Source organism: Orycteropus afer, unplaced genomic scaffold (assembly GCF_000298275.1).
Source record: "Orycteropus afer afer isolate SDZICR_OR568_19922 unplaced genomic scaffold, OryAfe1.0 scaffold00495, whole genome shotgun sequence".
Classification (NCBI taxonomy): domain Eukaryota; kingdom Metazoa; phylum Chordata; class Mammalia; order Tubulidentata; family Orycteropodidae; genus Orycteropus; species Orycteropus afer.
The window spans coordinates 1,367,726-1,390,777 of NW_006922082.1; the positions used below are offsets into that span (position 1 = coordinate 1,367,726).

At 44.6% G+C, this 23,052-nt stretch overlaps 2 protein-coding genes across 2 annotated transcripts in view; one reads left to right on the plus strand and one right to left on the minus strand.

Annotated features, from left to right (window-relative positions):
• Positions 1 to 20,139: 20,139 nt before the first annotated feature.
• HIGD1B (HIG1 hypoxia inducible domain family member 1B) lies at positions 20,140 to 21,771 on the plus strand. The gene is made up of 3 exons (XM_007955243.1): positions 20,140 to 20,239; positions 20,896 to 21,030; positions 21,707 to 21,771. The coding sequence occupies exons 1-3, from the start codon at positions 20,140 to 20,142 to the stop codon at positions 21,769 to 21,771; spliced, it is 300 nt and encodes a 99-aa protein (XP_007953434.1).
• Positions 21,772 to 22,891: 1,120 nt separating this feature from the next.
• The window catches only part of EFTUD2 (elongation factor Tu GTP binding domain containing 2), a 43,765-nt gene continuing 43,604 nt past the window's right edge, over positions 22,892 to 23,052 (minus strand). Inside the window, exon 27 of the mRNA XM_007955244.2 lies at positions 22,892 to 22,987. Coding sequence (XP_007953435.1) covers positions 22,892 to 22,987 — 96 coding nt within the window. The remainder of the gene's footprint in view (positions 22,988 to 23,052) is intronic.

Genomic DNA, 23,052 nt, shown 5'->3' on the forward strand with positions numbered 1-23,052 from the left:
AACTAAATATTATTAGCAGTAACCAAAGGTGGGAGAGAGGGCAAAGCGGAGTTTTTGCTTGGGGTCATTATGCTTGTGTTAACTGTAGTGGAATGATTTGGATAGGACAGCGAGAATGGGTGTGCAAAATAAGAATGTAACCAATGACACAGAATTGTACATATAGAAACTAGTGAGACAGAGTATGCTCTGTTATGTGTAATTTCACCACAATAAAGAAATTAGCAGGCACCCCAATAATTGTTGAATATATAAATGAACTATAAGCTAAATGCTGGGGATACGTGATTATTCAAGACAAATGTTGTTCCTAAATTTATGAAATATACATTATAGTCTAGAGATAGGCATTATGCAAATAATTAAAACTGTGATAAATCCTATAAAAGTGTAGGGTGCTGTAAGAGTTTGTTTTCTTTTCCCCAGTGTATTGTTGTTGTTGTTGTTATGTACTGACGAGTTGGCCCTGACTCACAGCGACCCCTCCTTGGGTTTCCGAGCTGGTATCACTACAGAAGTATATTGCCCAGCCCTCCTTCCGAGGAGTGGCTGGTGGGTTTGAACCGCCAGCCTTCTGGTTAGCAGTCAAGTGCCTTAGGCACTACGCCATCAGAGCTCCTAGGCACTATTATAACGGTCCCTAATCTAGAAGGGTCAGAGAAAGCTTCTCTATAGAATGATATTTAAGGAGATTCTGAAGGAACCTTCCAGGCAGAAGGATTACGTATAGCATGTGCAAAGCCTTTGGGTGAGCTTTAAACCTCAAGAGAATTAAAAAAAAAAAAAAAAAAAAAATCAAAACGGCTAGACCATGCAGAATAAGAAAGTAAAACTAATGAGAGGGAGCAAGTCCAGATTGCACCTTGTTTAGGTAGCAGATTGCTACCCTGTACAGATGCAGGGCTTTAAAGAAAAGGCAACAGAAGTTTGCAAACAAGTGACATTAAATTTGTGTCATAAAAACAACTCTAGCTGCTATGAGAAGAACGAATTACTGAGGCTTAACAGTGGGTGATATAAATCTACAAAGTAAAAGTATAAAGAAATGCAAAATCGAAACAAACTCACTGCTGTCAAGTAGGATCTGACTCATAGCAACCCCTCCTTCGGTTTCCAAGGCAATATCTGTATGGAAGTAGACTGCCCAACCATCCTTCCTAGGAGTGGCTGGTGAGTTTGAACTGCCAGCCTTCTGGTTAGCAGTCAAATGCCTTAGGTACTGCACCACCAGAGGTCCCATAAAGAAATGCAAGGGAATAATAAATTCCAGGTCAGTGATTACTTCTAGTAATCAGACCCAAATGGGGGGAAGGGAGTAGAGGATGCAATCACATAGAGGCATACAGGCCTTCAACTGTCTTAGTAATATTTTATTTCTTAAACTGCAAGGTGGTACACACGTATTCATTACAGTATTCTTTATTACTTTTTCTGTCTTAAATATTTCACAATACACTTATTTAAACAGAGAATGAGGAAAGACCATTTAAAAACTACTATGCACCTGCTTCTTCAACTATCTTGTTATCTGACATTTCACATTTGTGATAATAGTAAAAAATCTACTATCTGATTATTTTGCACATTAATGACATATGTCTCCACATCCATAATGAATGTGGTGGTGTGAGGCAAGAGTAACACTGGCTGTGATGGTTAAGGTTACATGTCAACTTGGCTGGGCCGTGATTCTCAGTAGTTTGGCTGTCATATAATGATGTAGTCATCCTCCATTTTTTGCATAATGCTGATTTTCACAAAACAACCTTGTCTTTGGAACCTACCCATGTGAATAAATGAGGAGTGGGTATTATAGTCTTGGAAAGAGGTGGCCTAAACTGGGATAGGGAAACTGAGAGTAGTCAGTAATCTCAAGAGGCTAGCCTCAGTAAGAAGGTGATAGAGTCACTTATGAAAGAGGGATCAATGAAGAATGTCTAGGTTTGGAGCCAAGAGTTCAATATGAACTCAAAGTGCCTCTGAGTATTTAAATGGAGATACTGAGCAGGCAGCTAAGATCAGAAAAGGGGTCTGGGGCTAGAGATAAAAATGTGTGAGTCTTCAAAACTTCAGATGGTACTGGCATGGACTATGATGATAATACCTACCTCTAAGCATTAAAACAAGTTAAATCACACAGAACATCTGTTGTTGTTCTTAGTTGCCATCAAGTTGATTTTCACTTATGGCAACCCCATGTGTGCAGAGTAGAACTGCGCTTCCTAGAAGGGTTTTCAAGGCTGTGACCTTTTAGTCTGTCTTCCAAGGAGCTCCTGGATGAGTCTGAAACACCAGTATTTTGGCTAGCAGACGAGTACTTAATCCTTCAGAGCACTGTGACAAAAATGCCTGGCAGGCAGTAAATACTCAGTACATGTTGGCTATTAATGTATCATGTCTAATGCACACTTGCTCTTAATCTTTCTTTTACCAAAAACTAGTTCTCAGGAAAGAATCTGATATTGCTCATTGATCTCATTCTGACTGTGCTTCTTTCATAGGCAATATTATCAAATTAAGCCTTTTCTCTATGTGTCAAATTCCTACTAAAGGAATTTGGTAAAAGAATTAGTCAGGAGGTATTTTGAAGGAAAAGATTCTCAGTGCTCACTGAACTCAATCAGTACTCCACCTACACAGGGCTATGGCTCCACATGAATGTGGAAGAATTAAATTCAGCCTCTGAAAAGTATCTGAAGAGATGGGGATGGAGAGAGAGAAATTATTTTTTATCTCTGAATTAAATAGCAATCTTATGGGATGCATCAACAGAAGACTCCCCTGCCCATAATTTTATTTGAAAATACGTGTTCTAATCATGGGAGAAGTAAGGGCTGCTTATGCACAGGGAGACAGCTCAGGTGGCAGGAGAGTATGGAGGGATGGACACTGGGAAGAGGTAACTATGGGGAGGAAGTGGGAAGGGAGCTGTTGCATTGTGGTACACTGTGGTCAATGACATGCAACAATGTATAGTGAACTGCTGCATGGAAAGTGAATTTGCTCTGTAAATCTTCACCCAAATCAAAATAGAAAATTAAAAAAAAAAAAACTTGTTCTTTTTTTTAGTGTGTGTGTATCACATTTGCCAATTTTCATGTGTACAATTTAGTGACATCAATTGCATTAATGATACTGTGTAATCAATGAGTCCATAGTGTTTCAACTCGGTGATGTAGTGCCTAAGGCATTTGACTGTAATCAGAAGGCTGGCGGTTCAAACCCACCAGCTACTCCTCAGAAGGAAGATCGGCCAATCTACTTCCGTAGAGATATCACCTCAGAAACCCAAAGAAGGGTCGCTATCAGACGAATCAACTTGATGGCAGTGAGCTTGTTTGGTTTTTCAAATGTGTCAATTCTTTTACTTAGGTAACACAATCAATTTATCTGACTAATATACATAAATTATATATAAATATATTATCCTGGGAGTGGAGGAGATCTGGTAGAGAAGTTGGTAGGAATAAAACCTGAAAGAAGACTCAGAGAAGGAGGGAAAATTAAAAGTCAAGGGAAGAGTATCTCGGGAAAGAAATGTTTTGAATCCAAGTAAACACCAACGCTGGATGGGAAGACCAAAGAAGAGTTGATGCCTTTTAATTGTGGTGTTGGTAAAAAATACTGAAAATACCAGGGACTGCCAGAAGACCAAACAAATCTGTCCTGGAAGAAGGGCAGCCAGCCGGAATACTCCTTGGAAGTGAGAACGGCCAGACTTCCAACTCATCTACTTTGGTCATCTTGTCAGAAGGGACTATTCCCTGGACAAGTACTATCATGACTGGTAAAGCAGAGGGTTACCAAAAAAGGGGAAAACCCTCAACACGATGGACTGACACGGTGGCTACAATGATGGGCTCAAGCATAGCAAGGACTGCAAGCATAGCACAGGACTGGGCAGTGTTTCTTCCTGCTGTACAAAAGATTGCTATGAATCGGAGACGACTCAACGGCACCTAACAACAACTTCTGGATGGGCTATTAGGAAGCTCAAGTCCAAGAATGAGTCAAAGGGAATTCTTAAAATGTAGTGCAGTTCCACTTTGCTCTGAATATTCCCAAGAGGAATGTCATAACTCATTCATTAAGTAACAGTAAATTCCATTAAAAGAAATAAATCCTCCACATACATATATAAAAGAAACAAATTAACTGCCATCTAATCAGTTCTGACACTGTGACACCCATTGGTTTCTAAAGCTGTAAATGTTTACAGAAGCAGACTGCCTCATCTTTCTTCTACGGAGCAGCTGGTGGGTTCGAACCACTGACATTTTGGTTAGCAGCCAAATGCCTTAACCACTATACCACCAGAGCTTCATATATATACATATATATACACACATATACACACACACAAACCTACACACATATATAAATGTGTGTAGGTATGTGTATGTAATGTTGTAACTAGCTGAGTACTGTTAAAGATTAGAAGATAAAAACAGAGGTGTGTGAAACTTATTCCATTTTTGCCATTTCTATAAAGAAGGGAGAAAAAAAAGCAAAACTTACTCTGAAATCCTATACATTTATTTTGTTTCAAAGACTTTAGATAATTTCCAGATTGCAAACTATGAGCACTTTGAGAGAAAAAAAACGTATAGTATTTATCCTTATATTTTTCTATCTTCCTCAGTGCCTGACATACAACTGGTTGATTTTAAAAGTTCACTGAATGAACATATGGGGACCAGAACACTTTTCTTTAAATTGTGCTGGTGCTACAGCAATACAGCCTCAAAGAACAAGCTGTAAGTGAGGGTTCCATTCATTCTACAGGACACTTCACTGCTTAGCTACAAAGAGATTTTGTCCTGGCAAAAAGCCTTTGAGCAAGACATTCTAAATCATAAACCCTTATTGTCAAGAAATGCCATCAGCCACTGCAGTCTTTGCAAAAGTCAACAATGTACTACTGCATGCCAGTATTGACTGTCCACTCATTCATTCTTGAGACTTAACCAAATAAGATAATAATACATTTGAACACGTCATTACTTCCACAGATGATTAACTCATCAGTTGTAGTATGTCTGAAAAACAAGGCTTGCACTTAGCTGATACTGACAGTTCAAAACTCTTCTCTATGTCTAAGTTTCAGGTTGATGATGTCAGCTAAAATCTATCTTCTCATACCTAGTTTCAAAGGAATAGTCTACAAAAGCAGAAAGACTCATCACTAAATTTTCTTTCCCTAAATTTTAATCAGTAGATATTTTTGATAGGAGTCACATGTTTCTATCCTATAAGAAACGCACGAGTCCAGAGATGTTCATTATACCCCCAGTGCAAATTAACTATTCAGATCCTCTACACACACACACACCCCTCATAACTCTGAAATGTGAATAAACTTGAAATCAAAACAACAGTCTTTAGAATACATTTCAAAATTTTTGGAACTCAAATCTTTTGCACTGAATTAGGCATGTAGCAAACATTAGGTATTTATTAAAAGAATGATGCTCTGGACTTTTAAGCATATACTGTATTCTCCATGAACTAAATAAAAGAGAAAATTACTGGGTCCTTTACTCCTTTTTAAGAGAACTGCAGTGGCCACCTAGAATTCAAAACCAATTCTGAAGTCAAACAACCTCAAAAGAAGCTCAAAGTGTTGACCTTTGGAAAGGATGCTTAACATGCTCTGAGAAAGTGCCGAACTATGTTAGACATATAGTAAATAATATTAAACTACTACAAATTAGGATAAAATTTAAAAGGAAATTTTCCATGTAAGTTTTACGTATTCTCTTTGGAAAACCCTTTGCCTACAACACACTGCTTACAAAAATCCAGCAAAAACTAAGACAGATCTGTTTGCTAGAATTTTTTTCACCTTTTACCCAAAAGAGTTCATGTTTAATTCTGCCATTACACAGCATTTAAGAAATCCAAAGCAACTGCAATATACAAAATCTACACTAAATTCCAAAAATAATCAGCAAATTTGACACAATTCACAATATTTTCAGTGAGGAGCTCTGGAATACTTCATTTACTTTTCTGCATTCTTATTCTGAATACCTAAGACGTCTGTAAGGGGAAAGAATCTAAATTCCTAAATTACATTATCAATTCTTTTTTTTCTACAGATATTATGCTCCAGATATGCTGTCAGCTGCTTGTCGAAGAATTGAAATCCCTTATTTATACAGTTTGATTTTTATAGCTTTCACATAAATCCACTTAAACCTATATACAACACAAACGTATAATAATTTTAGCCTTTTTAAGCATGTAAGATAATACCCAAAGCTAACTTGATTTTACTCTATTTCACATAGGCTTGATACTAACAAAATTAGGAGCAAGACGAATTTCTAGTTCTTACTGAACAAAAATTCCCTCAAATGACAAAAACAAACCCGCTCGTTTCAGAAAGTAAAAGTAATCCCAAAACAGTCGCAAAAACCAAAATCCAAACCACACATTCAGGTAAATCATTTCAACTCAAAGCTCCAAAACCAGCCGCCGACCACACAACTGCCCACAATCACAGAGTTAATTAATGCCTTCTCTAAAGTTTGAAGGTGGAGACTAAAGAAAAAAACAACTCTCCAAAGTTTCACCAACAGAAAAAATATCTACCATTTGAAGACAGGAAAGGTGTTCATCAAGAGGCGACTACCCACCCTGAGATAATCTTTAAAACTTAAACCCAAAATATCCTCTTCAAACCAAAAACAGTTCAGCTTAACTATTCAAGAAAGTCCGCCTTGAGCGTTAGGCTTTTTTAAGATCTATCTTAGGATCATTTGGCAGCAGCAACTCGAAAAATCACATAGGAAACTTGGGGGGCAGTGAGTTTGTTAATAATGGAGGAACAACTCGGAAAAGGAGAGTGAGGATGGTTGCACAACTCGAAGAAAGTAATCAATGTCACTGAACTGTAAATGGAAAAAGCTGTTGAACTGGTGTATGATCTCTCCTGTATATATTCGCAACAAAAATTATTAAAAAAAAAAAAAAAAAGAGGCGACGACCCCAGCCCTCCCCGCACACACTTTTAAACCCTTCCATCCCGCGAAGAGTATCTTCTCTAAGACATTCCTGGAAGGAGGGAGTACCGGTAAGAAGATATTAGAAGAAAGAATAAAACAAACCCGCATGCCGCACGGAGCGATGTCAGGGGCCGAGTGTTGGGGAGACAAAGACCAGCCTGCGAAGCGACCAAGAGACGAGAGGCGGCCTCGGCGCGTCTCTACGCCCCTAACCGCCCCAGGAGTTGCGAGCACCGCCAAAGTGCGCGCCCGGGTCCTGCGGGCTGCCGGCCTGACTCAACGTGGGTCCCAGCACGGGCGCGGACCCGCCCCCGAGCCGTTTCCCTCCCAATTTGGAAACCGCGCGCCTGGGGACAAAGGGGGAGGTGCGCCGGGGCCCGCAGCCGGACGTGGGCGACGCTGCCCCTCCGGGCTCGGCGGGAGCCCCTCAAGGACGCCTCTTCCCTTCCCCCCAACCTCTGGCGGCACTCCTTCCCGGTCCCTCGTTCTCCCCGGTCTTTCTCTGGGCTCCCCACAAGTTCTCTCGCCTCTCCCCCGGGCCCCGCCCCTTGCCCGCTCCTCCACAGCCGACCCGGCGGCCGCCCCTCACCGGGCGGTGGGTTCTCCCGGAGCCACCTCCTCCGCCGGGCCTCGGCCCGTCCCGCCAGCAGCCGCCTCATGTGCCTCGCGTCGCCATCATCTTTGCCGCCACCCTCGCCTGTCCTCCACCTCCTTCGCCACCGCCGCCTCCTTCGCCCTCAGTCTTCAGCCAAGACTGAAGCCGCTCCCGCCGCCGGAGCCGCGGGGAGGCGCCTGCGCAATACGCGCCGCGGTGGGGGCAGGGGCGTCCCGCCTCAGCCTGGGAGCGGGGGGCGTGCGGCACGTGGCCCTCGGGTGGGAGGGGGTCCTCTCTGAGCGCGCGGCCCGCGGCGCGAGCTTCCAACTTTACGCGGTCCGGTCCGCGCGCTCCCTGACGCGGTTCCCGACGCTGCGGAGTTGCTGCGCGTGCAAGACCCACCCGCGTGGAGTCTGGATGTAGGGGGGTGCGCAGACCTGGTACCCGTGACAGCTCTGTTCGCCAGCTTGGTTTTTGGGACCCGAGTCCTCCGTGGACAGTGCCTCGGTTTGAGCGGGCTCCCAAGGCGCCGAGAAGGCACGCCTCGCCGGGTCTTCTGGGGTGCTCCGAACTAGCCCCTGTGCTCTCCGCTAAGGCCTTGGTCCAGGGCAGCACGGGATGCTGCTGATGTTCCATTCCAGGTTCTGCTCTATACTCCAGGATCCTCCCGGCTCTTGGTGGGAAACCAACCAAGTCCCTTTGAATTCTAGCTTTTAGAGGAGTTCTAAATACTTTTGAGGTCCTAGATTTCTCAGATTAGAAAGACCCTAATAGGCTATTTCCTCTTAACCCTTTCCATCCCAGAGAGATCCTACTCATTGAAAAATCTTGTATGCAAAAAAATGTCCAGTCTTAAACTGCTTGGTGGTGGTGGTGGTGGTGGTTAAAAAAACAAAAGAAGACAACCAAAGTCACTGCCATTGAGTCGTTTGGGACTCATAAGGACCCGCATGGGTTTTCTGAGGCTGTAAATCTTTACGGAAGTAGATGGCTCCATCTTCCTTCAGTGGAGCAGCTGGTGGGTTTGAACTGCTGACCTATCGGCTAGTAGTCCGATAGGTCCTTATCCACTAGCCCACCAGAGCTCCTTGTTAGGTGACCTCAAGTGGTTCCCACTCACAGCAACCCTCTTTACAACAGACCAAGACATCGCCCACTCCTGCGCCATCCTCACAATTGTTGAGCCTGTTGTTGGAGCATCTGTGCCATTTCTTCTCGTTGTGGGGCTTCCTCTTTTTTGCTGACCCTCTACCAAGCATATATGCTTCCCCAAGACTGATCCCTCCTGATAACATGTCCAAAGTACCTAAAACCGAAGTTTCTCCATCCTCGCTTCTAAGGACGATTCTGGCTGTACTTCTTCCAAGACAGATTTGTTTGTTCATCTTATGGTTCTTGGTACATTCAGTATTCTTTACCAACACCATAATGCAAAGGAATCAATTCTTCCTTATTCATTGTCCAGCTTTCACATGCATATGAGGCGGTTGAAAATACCATGGCTTGGGTCACACACCCCTTAGTCCTCAAAGTGATGTCTTTGCTTTTTAACATTTTAAAGAAGCTTTTTGCAACAGATTTGCCCCATGCCATGTATCATTTGATTTCTTGACTGCTGCTTCCAAGGGCACTGATTGTGGATCTAAGTAAACTGAAATCCTTGATAACTTCAGTGTTTTTTCCGTTTATCAAACTGCTTATCAGTCCAGTTATGATAATTTTTGTTTTATGGTGAGATGTAATCTATACTGAAGGCTATATATAGTCTTTGATCTTCACCAGTAAGTGCTTCAAGTCCTTTTCACTTTCAGCAAAGTTGTGTCATCTGCATATCACAGGTTGTTAATGAGTCTTTTTCCAATCCTGATGCTGCATACTTAATATCTTCTCAGATTATTTACTGAGCATACAGTTTGAATAAATATGGTGAACAGACACAACCCTGACCTGCACCTTTCCTGATTTTAAACCACATAGTATCTTTTTGTTCTGTCTGGACAACTGCCTTCTTGGTCTATGTACAGTTTCCACATGAGCACAATTAAGTGTTCTGGAATTCCCATTCTTCACAATGTTATCTATAATTTATTGTGATCCACACAGAAAAATGCCTTTGCATAGTCAATAAAACACAGGTACACATCTTTCTGGTATTCTCTGCTTTCAGATTCATTGGACATCAGCAATGATATTCCTAGTTCTATGGCTAGTTAGTTCCCTGTCAATGTACTGCCACAACCATTTTTTATCTTCAGCAAAACTTGACTTGCGTAGTAGGAAATGGAAATGGAAAAAAAAAAGTTTTATTTATTTATTGTAGTTTGGGTGAAAGTTTACAGAGCAACTTGGTTTTCCATTCAACAATTTATACACATGACTTCAGTAGTTGGAATCCAAATGCTTTAAGTAGAGTGATTCCATGCAGAACAAAGCAAGGTATATTCCACTTTGTATAGTTTAATCAGTCCTGAATTATCTCATTTAACCATCACAATAAAAAAGAATGGGCTTTTATTTTCTCTCTTGACCATCCAGGAAATTAAGCTTTAACGATGATTTGCAGCAGGTCAAATTCCTCCTAGCTCCCAAAGACAGGCCTAAGCTGCTCGTCCCCACGTTTAAAACTTGAGGCCTGGCCATGTAACCCACTGGTAAGTTTTGTTTGTCTAAGATGGTATTAAAAAATAATAATAATAATTAATTAATTGCCAAAATTTAAAGATCTGGAGTTTCGGCTTCACTTTACTAACTAAACAAATGAAATCTGAAGATTTTCTCACAAGGTCCCTATTTTCACATGGCAGTCACTTCTGAGCTACCTTTGTTTATCCAGGGTAGCCACTGCCCTCTCATAGCAGCTTGACTCTTTTATTAATTATCTGCTTGGCTGCTGTGGAGGAGTCACTGGTGGCTAACATGCTTTACTCCTAACTCAAGGTTGGAGGTTCCAGTCTACCCAGACATACCTTGGGAATCTACTTCCTAAAAATCAGCCATTGAAAACCCCATGGAGCACAGTTCTACCCTTACACACGTGACTCTCCATGAATTGAAATCTACTCTGTGGGCAACTGGTTTGGGAGCCTCTCCATCCCCCATACTTGCCAGCCACAATCTTCCTCCACTTTCATACCTCTCTACAGATATATTTAAAATCATAAGTGTGAAAGCCCTATAAATATATGAAAATATGAAGAAACATTTCAACTAAACACAGGAGACAACATAATTATACATACTGATTAAAATATGAAAACTCTTAACAGCCTGACAGTGCAAGTATATAGTGGTACAAACCACTCTGAAAAACCCTTTGGCAGAATCTATTAAAACTGAACCTACAAATGCACAAGGACCCTGCAATCCTATGTAAATCCCACAGAAATGTATACAGATATTCACCAAAATACTTAGAGTATTTTCTAATAACTCTATTAGTAACGGTCAAAATTCTGGAAGCTATTTGTAATAGCCAAAAAAACCTAGAAACTACCTAAAAGCCTATCAACCATAGAAGAGAGAGGTAAATTGTGTTAGAGTCATACAATGGTGCATTTTGCAGCAATGAGAACGAACATTGTATATTACACACAGCAAAATTGTGTTTTCATTTATATAAAGTTTCAAAACAGGTAAAACAAGTCTGTGCTGTTAAAAGTAAGGATAGTGGTTACCCTGGGGGGAAGGGTAGTGAGTGGAAGGGAAATTGAGGGGCGTTAAGGGAAGGGGGGCAGGGCTGGTCATGTCCTATTCTGGATGCTGAATACACGGGTAAGTTCAGTCAGTACATTGAGCTGCACACTTTTTAAAAAAATAATTTTATTTATTTTATTGTTGATGAGAATATACACAGCAAAACATACACCAGTTCAACAGTTTCTACATACACCATTTAGTGATTACATTCTTGGAGTTGTGCAACCATTCTTCCCCCTTTTTCTGAGTTGTTCCGCCACCATTAACATAGCTTCACTACCCCCTAAGGTTCCTATTCAATCTTTTGGTTGCTGTTGTCATTTTGATCCCATATAGATAGTTCTTAAAAGAGCACAGTGCTGAAGGCAGATATTTTTTACTAGTTAAGGTAAAATAATATTGGTTGGTTTTAAGAAGCCTTCAGGGGACATTTTTGTTTTAAGGTTTAAAGATGGTCTCAGGGCAATAGTTTTATCCAACTTTCATGACTCCAGTTAAGTCTGGAGTGAGCTGTACACTTTAGATAATGCACTTTTCTGCGGCAAATCAGGAAAAAACTTAAAAATTATGTTAAACATTCAAATGTATATAATCGAATGTTCATTACATTTTACTAGGTATTATTTTCCTATAAATTCATGGGTAAACTTGCAGGGATAATTTCCCAGCTTCATGGAGATTGAGAATAAGACACTTCCCTTCTAAATTTGTTACCTTACTATCAGTCACCCAAAGGCACAACCACTTTTTTAAAATGGAGGGAAGATGAGGCCTAGGGAAGCAAGTTGTCTTGCCTGTAAATAGTTACAAAACCAAAAATAAAATCTAAATCTTGATTCTGCTAGTCAGGACTTCTATCACCTTGCCAGCTAGTGACATCCTTTCATCTGGTTACAGGTGGGGAAACAGGCCAGAAGTCTAGGCCAAGTGCTCTGTGGTCCAGGAATTATATCCATTACACATTTTCCAGAGTCCTGAGCAAACCAGGGTGTTTGCTAGAACATGGGCTTTCCAAAGGTAAGGCCACTACATCCCACCTCCTAGAACAGCCCAACCATAGTAGGTGCTTAGGAAGTACTACTGGCTGAGTGAACTGAGTGAATACAAATTCGCCATTCCTTGCACAAAAAGACAGACTACTAGAGGAAAAGGGGGGGGGGGGCGGGGAGCTCCAAATTTTAAACAGGGAATTGGGCCTGGTTTCCAGCCTCTGGAAGGGAGTGGAGGGGCCCGGTGCTGTGAGAACCACAGCACTTTTTATTCACATGGGACCCAGGGCAGGAAAGGATCGAAACCCAGTTTGAGAACTTGAGCATCACCCTGGAGCTCTGTGGTTTGGGAACTGTGGGGTCAACTTGAAGGCTGCGGTGTGTCATTATTTCCATTACACGTTGTCCAGGGTCTCCACTTGATTGGTCAACTCAGAGCTTTTTCCTCTGTCCTAGTGGTTAGGAGCAGAGGCCCACAGAGGTGGGATCCTGGAGAGCTGCCTATTGGCAACAGGGAAGCCTGCCTGCCTGCCCCACAACCAATCTGATAAGAAGGAAGAATTGTTCAAGAAGTTCTTGATTACTCCTACTGACAACCCTCCAATAATCCCCAGCAGTTTTGGTTAACCTGTGGGACACATTATACTGCTTATCCCTGTCCTTACCCACAAGGATGTTGGCTGGAGCAGATTTTTTTGTTGTTGTTAGAAAACTTTTTGAATAGGTAATACAAATGCATGGTGGAAGGAACAGTAAGAGGATCCCCACTTTCAGGTCTCTCTCCAGGGAGTCCCTGGGTGATGCAAACGTAAAGGCATGCAGCTAACCTAAAGGTTGGAAATTCAAGTCCACCCAGAGACACTTCTTAACGCTCTATGCCTGAAAACTCAGCCATTTAAAACACTACAGGAATAAACTTTCACCCAAATCAAAATAAAACCTTAAAAAAACAGAACAAAACAAAACAAAAAACCCTACCAAAACCAGAAAAAAATAAAAGTTAAAAAAAAAAAAAACACCCAACTTGTGGAGCACGGTTCTACCCTGCCACACACGGGGCCGCCATGAATTACCATCAATTCCACAGCAGGGTTTTTTTTTTTTTTTTTTTTTTTAATGTATTCATGCTGGATTTTAAATCAAGGTCCGTTTCCTTGGGAGTGATGATGAATGGGTGAACTATGCACAGGACGTAGAAGGGGGTGCAGTTTGAGGAGACCTACTCTGGTACCACCCACCAGGCAAGGACTTCCAGATATGTCCAGAACAGCGCAGTGCAGGGCCTAGGACCCTGCTTTGGTGAGAGGCAGTGAGGTAGATGGCAGCTTGAAGTCTGGAACTGCTGGGTTCAAAAGCCTGCTCTGCCTATCTGTTTGCACTCATTTCCTCAAATTTCTAAGATGATTATTGAGAATAATACAAGGTGACATACATAAAATTACATATATATTATTATATGTTAATTTTCCTTTGTAAAGTTTCTTTATAATGATACTATATATCATTATTGGTTGGATAGCTCAGCTATTTACTTGCTGTGTGATCTAGGTAAGTTACTTATGCTCTCTGAGCCTTGAATTCTTCATCTGTAAAATGGAGAGGATGAGATCTACCTGTTGGGGCTGTTGTGGGCATTTAATAAAATATGTAAAGTGCCTAAATCTTATAGTCTCTCCAGATATTAGCATGTTCAGAGGATGCTGAGCAATATAAGTGATTCAAAACCACCAACCTAAGGACCTTTACGGGAGCTCTGGTAGCACAGTGCCTAAGGCACTTGACTGCTAACCAGAAGGCTGGCGATTCAAACCCACTAGCCACTCCTCGGAAGGAAGACGGAGAAATCTACTTCCATAGTGATACTGCCTCGGAAACCCAAGGAGGGGTCGCTATGATTCAGGTCCAACTCGACGGCACGTAACAACAACGAAAGGACCTTTACAAACCATTTCAATCTGGAGCACCCATTGGTCATCTGAGACCAATGGGGTCCCTCCTGATGACTTCTGTTCAGCTAAGAACTGTTCTTCCACAAAACATGAGTCTACCATATCTGTGGCACTACAGTCCAACTTGACCTTCCCATCACCATTATCCACCCCTTTTAGAACCTTGGTAAAACGTGAGCAGCGTCTTCCCAGGAAGATTGTTGTTGCTGCTGTTGTTGCGTGCCATTGAGTGGATTCTGACTCATACAGACCCATAAGCCAGAGTAGAACCACCCCATGGATTTTCCTAGGCTGTAATCTTTATAGAAGGAGCTCAGTAGTTAAAGTACTCAACTGCTAACCAAAAGATTGGCGGTTCGACCCCACCAACTGCTCTGCGGGAGAAAGATAAGGCAGTCGGCTTTTGTAAAGATTTACAGCTTTGGAAACCCGGTGGGGCAGGGTTTATTCTATGGTAAAGGGTCACTATGAGTCAGAATTGACTCAATGGCAGTAGGTTTGGTTTTTGGAATCTTTACAGATCACCAATCTTTGAACCACCAATTTTTTGGTCAGCAACTGAATGCTTAAACATTGTGCCACAGGGCTCCTTCCAGTAAGATTCCCCCAAAAAAATAAACTCACTGCCCTTGAGTCAATTTCAACTCATAGCAATCCCCATGGGGTTTCCAAGGCTGTAAATCTTTATGGAAGCAGACTGCCCTGATCTTTCTTCTGCAGAGCGGTTGGCGGGTTCAAACCACTGACCTTTTGGTTAGTAGCCAAATGCCCTAACCACTACACCACCAGAACTCCTTTCCAGTAAGATTAGTGGGTACCAAAGGCACTTTCCTGGCCCCAGGCCTGTGCATCTTGGGGTTGTCCTTGGCCAAATGCTGCAAAGTCCTTGGAAGCCAGTGTCTGTTTTTAGAAGGGGAGGGGGAGTCACACCTCCCACTGCCTTGCCTATTCCTGTTCCCCATTCCTTGCCTCTCAAGCCTCCTGTATAGCCTCATGTTTCCCCATGATGGTCCTCAGCCATTCAACCTTCTTGTCCCAATCCCAATTTGAGCATCCTGTTCCTTGTTCAGTTCATTCTTCATCGCCCCCACTTCACTCACAGGTCTGTGGGGAAATTACCTGAAGGCAAAAGCTGAATGTTCCTCCTCTGTCTGGTCACTCAGTTCCCTTGGGCTGTGCCTTGGATTGTGCTGAGAGTTCTTTGGGTCCTAGTCCCGCCTCCAACCTTCCCTCAACACAACAGGGAGAAAGTGCCTGAGGTTTGGAATTGGGGTGGAGAAGCCTAGAAAGGTCAGGATAGGGGCAGGCAGGGGAGAAACAGCGAGCTATGGGACCACCCAGAACACAGTAACCTTCCCATCTGTTGTCAGGGACTTTCCACTTCCCTCTCAACCACTTGCTCATTAAAGAACAGACAGTGTGCTGGGGAATTCTGACAATCATCCTGTGGGTAGACACTGCCTCCATTTTACAGATAAGGAAGTAGACTCCAAGAGGCTGAGTGGAATTATTTAGAGAGGGATCAGGTGGTAAGTTGATTCCATATCTCTCTCTGGTCTCAGCTCTCAATTCATTTACTATCTGTACCATTAATTTAGACCCCTCTAAATAAGAATTTCTATTAACTGATATAAAAGAAAAAGAGGTTTCCTAAGCAAATTACTAACACAGAAATGCTTAAATCCTACATTATTAAAGATTTAGCACCTGAACACACATTTATGCTATCATAATTTTATTTTACCTATTAAAGCAGGATGCTACAGAGACCTGTGGCTTGAAGTTTGTGTCTTCACAAGCTTTTCAAATAAAATGCTGTTTTATTCCTTTTATTTCAAGACTTCCCCTTCACTTTACATGCATTCTCCCAAGAAAGTCCAGAGCAGTGAGAATTGATTTTAGGAACGGTTAGAAGTCTGGTCCTTTTTCTGTCACAGTGAACTTGGGCAGATACTTAACTGAGCCTCAGTTTTCTTTATGGGAATTATAACAATACCTACCTCGTTGAGTTATTGTGAGGATTAGATGAAATCATCTACAAAATGCAATCAGCACACTTCTTGGCCTATAGAAGGTGCTCAATAAATCACATTGTTGTTACGTGCCGTGGAGTTGGACTCAACTCATGGGTTTCGAGGCGGTATCACTAAGGAAATAGATTGTCCAACCTTCCTTCTGGGGAGTTGCTGGTGGGTTTGAACCGCCAGCCTTCTGGTTAGCAGTCAAATGCCTTAGGCACTACACTACTAGAGCACCTCAATAAATCATAACAACTGTTATTTTTCTCAGCTCTGTGCTCTGGAGATGCTATGGGAGCATCAACATAACCTCAATGAGTTGAATTTCACCCTCCATAGCTTCATCCCTGTCCCCCAAAGGACTGGGAGTTGATTCTAACTCCTGCTGTCTCACTCAGACATTTCTATGCCCTGACCTCTGCCATAGGAGCCCTGGTGGCACAACAGTTAAGCACTTGGCTGTTAACCAAAATCCACCCAGCATGGGAGAAAAACTCTGGCACTGCTTCTGTAAAGATTATAGTCTAGAAAATTCTATGGGGTGGTTCTACCCTGTCACACGGGGTCACTATGACTTGGAATCAATTCCTCAGCATTTAGCAACCACCACCTCTGGCCTAGACCACCAAGCATCGGGAGAGGCAATGCAGGAGGGTGTGTGTGAAAGACTGGGAGGAGAGTTCCCATGGACACTGGGGACCTGCAGAGGCCCTAGGGAACAGCTGTGACTCTGGGTCTTGTCCTAGAGCACTGAGTGCTGGGGAACGAAAAGAGAAAGACATCAGCTGCTAGACAAATTTCCAGAGCTGAAAAGCCCCTTGAGGACTGTTTTGGTTCTCTAGTGCCACTCTAACAGAAAATACAAGTGGATGGCTTGAACAAACAGGGATCTAATCTCTTACAACTTAGGAAGCTAGAAGTCTGAGCTTGAAGTGCCAGCTCTAGGGGCTGGGTGAAAGCCCCGCAACCTTGGGCTTCTGCTCTCTTACTCCCAGTCTACTGAAGCTGGAGGCTTCTCTTAGGCAGCTGCTGGCTGCTGAAGCTGACAAACCCAAGGTCGACAAGTAAAATGGCACAGTCCCAAAATGATCAAGCAACAGAGCGAGCCACTAGTTCAAGTTCAGAAACAGTCTTAAGATCAGCAGATAACATGGCAGGCCACTGAGATGAAGAGTCAGCCAAACACAAGATCCAGATGTGCCAAAAATCTCAAGGCCTTTCTCAAAGCTTCTTATATACTAGAAGCAGACCACTTTCCTAAGGCAGCTACTCAGCTGCTCACAACAGATTCCACCATGGAGCTGATTACCAGTCTCATTATGGGGAATCACTACATCCAGTTGCCCAGCCACTCAAAACCAGGCCCAGCCAAGTTGATATATAACCTTAACTACCACAAGGACAAACATACAAGGCTGAGGATAACCTAAGGAAGGAATGAACGGCTGGAATAGAACAGGACTTCCATAGCACATCTTGGTATTTGTGTTGCTTGGGGAGTAGGTACTTCTAATCAAGGGTGCCACAATTGATTAGCATTCCTAAGCTTCAGTGTCAATCTGGAGAGGGTTTCAATTTGGCCTGACTTGCGGAAAGCAGCTTAGTATTGCAGTTAGGACCTCAAACTTCAGAGCCAGCCAGACCTGGTTCAGATCATGACAAAGCCATTTACTAGCCGAGATCCTTGGATAAGTCATTTAGCTGCTCTGAATCTCAGGCCCTTTGACTATGAGCAAACTGTGACCTTACAGGATAAATGAAGTCTGGAATACATGTGTCTAGTACAGCATGTGGCTAATGTTGGTCACTGTGGTGGTTAAGTTTGTGTGTCAACTTGGCTGGGACTGATTGAGTGGCTGGTCACTGGATGTATTATTCCCCATGATAAGACTGGTAATCAACTCCATTGGTGGAATCTTGTGAGCAGCTGAGTATCTGCCTTAAGAATATTTGCTGCTTCCTGTATATAAGGAGAAGCCTTGGGGAATGGTCTCTAGCTTATGGCACGCTTGGACCATGCATGTGTCCATGTTGTTGTTCAGCAGCCTGCCATGCTCTGCCAACCTTGGGACTTTCAATGGACTTGAATCAATGGCCTGCTATGTTGTTTGGTAACATTGGGACTGTGCCATTTTCTTTGTCGACCTTGGGGTTGTTAGCCTCAGCAGCCAGTAGCTGCCTGAGTGAAGAGATGCCTCTAGCTTCAGTGGGCCAGGAGCAAGAGGCAGAGCTGAAGCCCAAGATTGAGAGGCTTTCACCCAGTCCCTAGAGACTGGCACTTGGAACTTAAGACTACTAGCCTCCAAAAATTTTAAGAATAAACTCCTGTTTGTTAAAGCCATCCATCCCATTTGTGGTAAATTCCTGTCAGAGTGGCACTAGGCAACCAGAGCAGTCACTGTCAGTCTTGTATGTGAATGAGCATCATCCCCATGGGTAACATCAAGGGATATGGAGAAGCCCCTGTTGTCTCAAACTCCTGGGCACATCTCCTTCGTTCAGCAAGCATCTCCTTGAAGGGACGGAGAGCAGGCCCAGAGAGCCTGCCTTCTACAGCTGGGGTCTTTTACTTACATCCACCTTGTTCATAAGCACATCTGAGGCAGAGTAACTTAGGTGAGAACCCAGGATCTCGGCCATCATAGCCTCTATGCTCTCATCTCAGTTCTCCACATCAAGCCCATCTCTGACCCAGCCACTTAAGTCCACAAGAACTGGAGGACTGGATCCAGCTCTTGGCTCCCTTCCATCTGGTCTCCCTTTACTTCCCAGGGCCTGGAGCTTCAGTCTGGAACTCAGCAGATGGGGGGTTAAGACCAGTGCCCTGTCCTATCTCCTCCCCTCCCCATCCCTGACTTCAAAGTCTCCATAAAGGCCAAGTCACTGTTTCCCTGACCCCATAGTGGCAGCTCCATCCTCAGCTCTTGCCGGTTCAGAACAGAAGCCACTGAGCATTGGCGCGGCAGCCCATGCTCCACCGATAGTCATCTCCTAGGGTAAGCACCAGCATGCTGAGGATCTGTGAGGCCAGCAGCTCACGCCCCTCCAGGAGAGATGGGCAACTAAGACTAGAAATTAACTCAAGCAGGGAGTTAGTTGTCTCGGGTTGGACATGGAGAAGGCACTCCAAAGGCAGAACCCCAAATCTGAGGATAGGATTCTGGGACTTCATCTAACCAGAGCAGACATTTACAGGAGTTAGCAAGAAGAGGAACAGGGGTCACCAGCCCAGGAGTGAGGGGTTGCAAATGGTGAAGGACCTGGAAACAGGGTAGCAGCTCAGGGACCAGAAGACAATTTGTTCCTAAGTATTATATGCAAAACCTATGCTGAACTGCACACACATCAGTGTCTAAACATTTAAATCTCTAGCTCTTGTGATCTGGTGGCCAAGGCTGTGGTGCTGCCTGGGATGGCTCTGGTTCCTTGGGTCCACAGATCCTGCTCTGTAGCTCCCTCACGACAAACACCACAGAGCAGTCCCAAGGCTAGCGAGAGCCCCAAAGTTCAAGGTCTGTTCCTCCACCCTCATCTGAGGATTTTTCCAGCCGCATTTCTTAGCCCTGGGGATTACACCCATAGGGATGTGCGTGGAGGAGGGGGACACAGAGAAAACAGTGCAGTCAGAACCAGCTGAGGAAGAGGCAGACATCAGGAAGAAGAGACAGAGAAATGGCGCTAGTGGCCCAGCCATCTGAGAGAAGACACTTGGGACATCTTGCCAAGCAGAAGCTGTGTTGGGCATGGTAAGAGAAGGTCTTAGCAGGTAACCTCTCTCCTACCCCAGGCTGAGGCAAATCGGAGTTCCAACTGTGGGGTGCCTCCTTCCAGGACTGGGCAGAAGCCAAGGGGCCCCAGCTGCTAACGGAAGGGGGCAGGATCATGTCTGCCAACAAAGGCTGGTGGGTGCCACCTGAGGGTGAAGACAGCGTGTCTGAGAAATTCCTGAGGAAGACCAGGGAGTCTCCGCTGGTGCCTATAGGTGAGTGGGGAAAGGAAGGATTGGGGGGGTCAGGGAGCCTTCTTTCAGAGAGAATATGTCCGCTAGGCCTTCTGAAGGAGTAGGAAGCAGAGGTCAGAGAACTCAAATAGCCCCACCCACTGAACAATCAACAGTTAGGAGTAAACTAAAGGCACAGAAGGTGCCAAGGGGTGCACCCTTACAATAAAATGAGGAAGACCTGGGTGGAGGTGGGGGCCAAGTGAGTGAGTACATGGGATACAGGAAACTTGGCATGCCAACACCAGCATCAGGATGGGAAGGGTCAGAGGAGCAGCAGTCTGAAGTCCCCAGGGCTTTGTCCCGCAAGGCCCTGGGAGAGACAGAAAACAGCTGTACCAGGAAGGATGTGGGAGCCAGCAGTGGCTGGAGAAGGGCCCAAAGCAGAGCTACTGGAGGTGGGGGCATTACGAGGCTGGGCCATTTGTATGTGGGAGGAGGCATCATTGGAAGCAAGCAACCACCTTGGAAATGTCACTGAGGGAAAGACTTAATAGTCCAGAGATACCCCCACCCCACCCCACCCGTGCTCTAAAGCGGGTGTTTATCCAGATGCCCAGCCTGCCTAGTGAGGTGTCTTTTATCAGGGAGCCACCACGCTTGGTGGCTGAGGCCTGCTGGTCATTCTCTGCCTATAGGCTTGGGAGGCTGCCTGGTGGTGGCAGCATACAGGATTTACCGGCTCAAGGCTCGTGGTCCCACCAAGATGTCCATACATCTGATTCATACCCGAGTGGCAGCCCAAGCCTGTGCTGTGGGTGCAATCATGCTGGGTGAGTAGCTTGGTGGGGGGTGGGGATGAGGTGCTCATAGGAGAATGAGGGTAAAACAGATCAGGCAAAGCCTGGCTGTGAGTCCCAACAGTTAAAGGACCATGATTTAAGTTCCTCTTCCTTATACTTGACTCCACATTGAGTACTTGGTGGAGCCCTCACAGGAAGCCAATTCCAGGGTTCTGTCTGAATCTCCTGCCTCAGTCCCGTGGGGATGGTTTGCAGTCTGTGTCATGACAGTTTGCCTGAGAGGTGAGGAAAATCATGCAGCAGGACTTACGCTGAATTCCTCTTCTTCTCTGGATCAAAAGGCAGGGACATGCTAGTTGTGTGGTCAAATTCTTCGCCCTGACCCCATTCCCCCAAGTCCAACATGATGATCACCACACTTGGCTTGCCTACCTTCCAGGTTTCTCAGTGAGGATACAGGTGAAAGTACTTTGTGAACTGTCAGATAGGAACTATAGAGAACCGTGCCAGACATTTCCTTAGGCTGTGTGGTCAGGTGCTTGGAGCAGCTGTTGGGACCTGGGGCAGAAGGATGAGAGGGGACTCTCAAGGGAGCTGCTGGAGTAGAGCACCTGACACTCTGCAGTGTTATCCCTCAACACCTGGGCTACACAGAAGAGGGCAAAGGGTTTGATGCCAAAGTGCACTTTTCCTTCCCCTCACACAGGTGCTGTGTACACGATGTACAGAGACTACACCAAGAGAACAGCACAGAATGCTGGGGACAAGTAATACTCCCACAGGGGCCAGGCAGTCAGACCCCCTTAAGCCAACCCCAGTTATGCTCCTAATAAAGTAGTTTGAGGAAAATCAAGTCTCTTCTATACACGGGGGAGTGAGGGGGTGGCAGGACCAAACACTTAGTTCTAACTCCGAAACCCAAGGCAAGAAAGATTCTTCAGGAGCAGTGGTCCCAAACAAGGAGCCCCAGTAGCTTAGTGGTTAAGCACTTGGCTGCCAACTCAAAGGTCTGCAGTTGGAACCCATCAGACGCTCGAAGGGAAAAAGATGTAGCAGTCTCGTTTCATAAAGATGACAGCCTTAGAAACTCTTATGGGGGAAGTTCTACTCTGTTCTATAGGGTCACCATGAATTGGAATTGATTCATTGGCAACGAGTTTGGATTCTTTCGTTAGGTCCTATGAGGAAGAGGCATCAGTCCTAGCAGACCTCTGACCCTAGAAACCCACTGACTGCCAAGCCACCCCAGACAGCTCTGACCCAGAAAGGACAGGATGCCAACGGTGGGGGCAGGGAAGAGGCCTCTACACTCACAGGAACACTGACTTAGGAGGTGGTGGTCCTCCCACCACAGGTTAGCTCCCTGGGGCCCAGGCAGGAAGGAGACCGCAGCTGGGAACAAAGACAGTGGCACCACATGGGAAACCCCATCTATTCAGAACCCAGGTGCCACGACCAGACTGTGCTGGAGGGAAGAGGGCAGGGAGAGAAGGGGTGGGGATGAAAGGAGCACAGCCAGGCAGAGGTCAGAATGTTCTGTTTACTTACAAACTATGTCCAAGGTCAAATTTGTAGAAAAATAAAATTCCATCTAAATCCTGAAGACAGGACCTTGTGGGGTTAAATACTTCCATCCCCTTTTCCTTCCCTGAGCCCAAGCTTCTCTCTGTTCCCTCGGAATGGAGCCAAGCAGAGGCCACAGAAGGAATCAGGAGGCCAAATGCTCCTCCCTCACTGGGGCTCTAAGCTGGAGGTTCTTGGATTGTTTAAGAAGGCCACAGCAGCTCCTAGATGTCTTGTGACAACATCAAGTCCAAGCCACGCATGTCCCAGCTTCAAGTCTGGGAGCTGCAGTCCACGGCAGGGAGTGGGCTGTGAGGAGGGCGTGTGCTCACATGGGGTAATTGAGCACAACATCTTGCTTAGCAAGCTCCAGCAACATAGGATCGTCGAAGAACTTGCTGATGCTCACATCTTCACTCAGGCCCTGCAGACAGTGGGGCAAATGGGAGAATGAGCCCCATGTAGTGGCCATCTGAGCTGGGGGCCAGC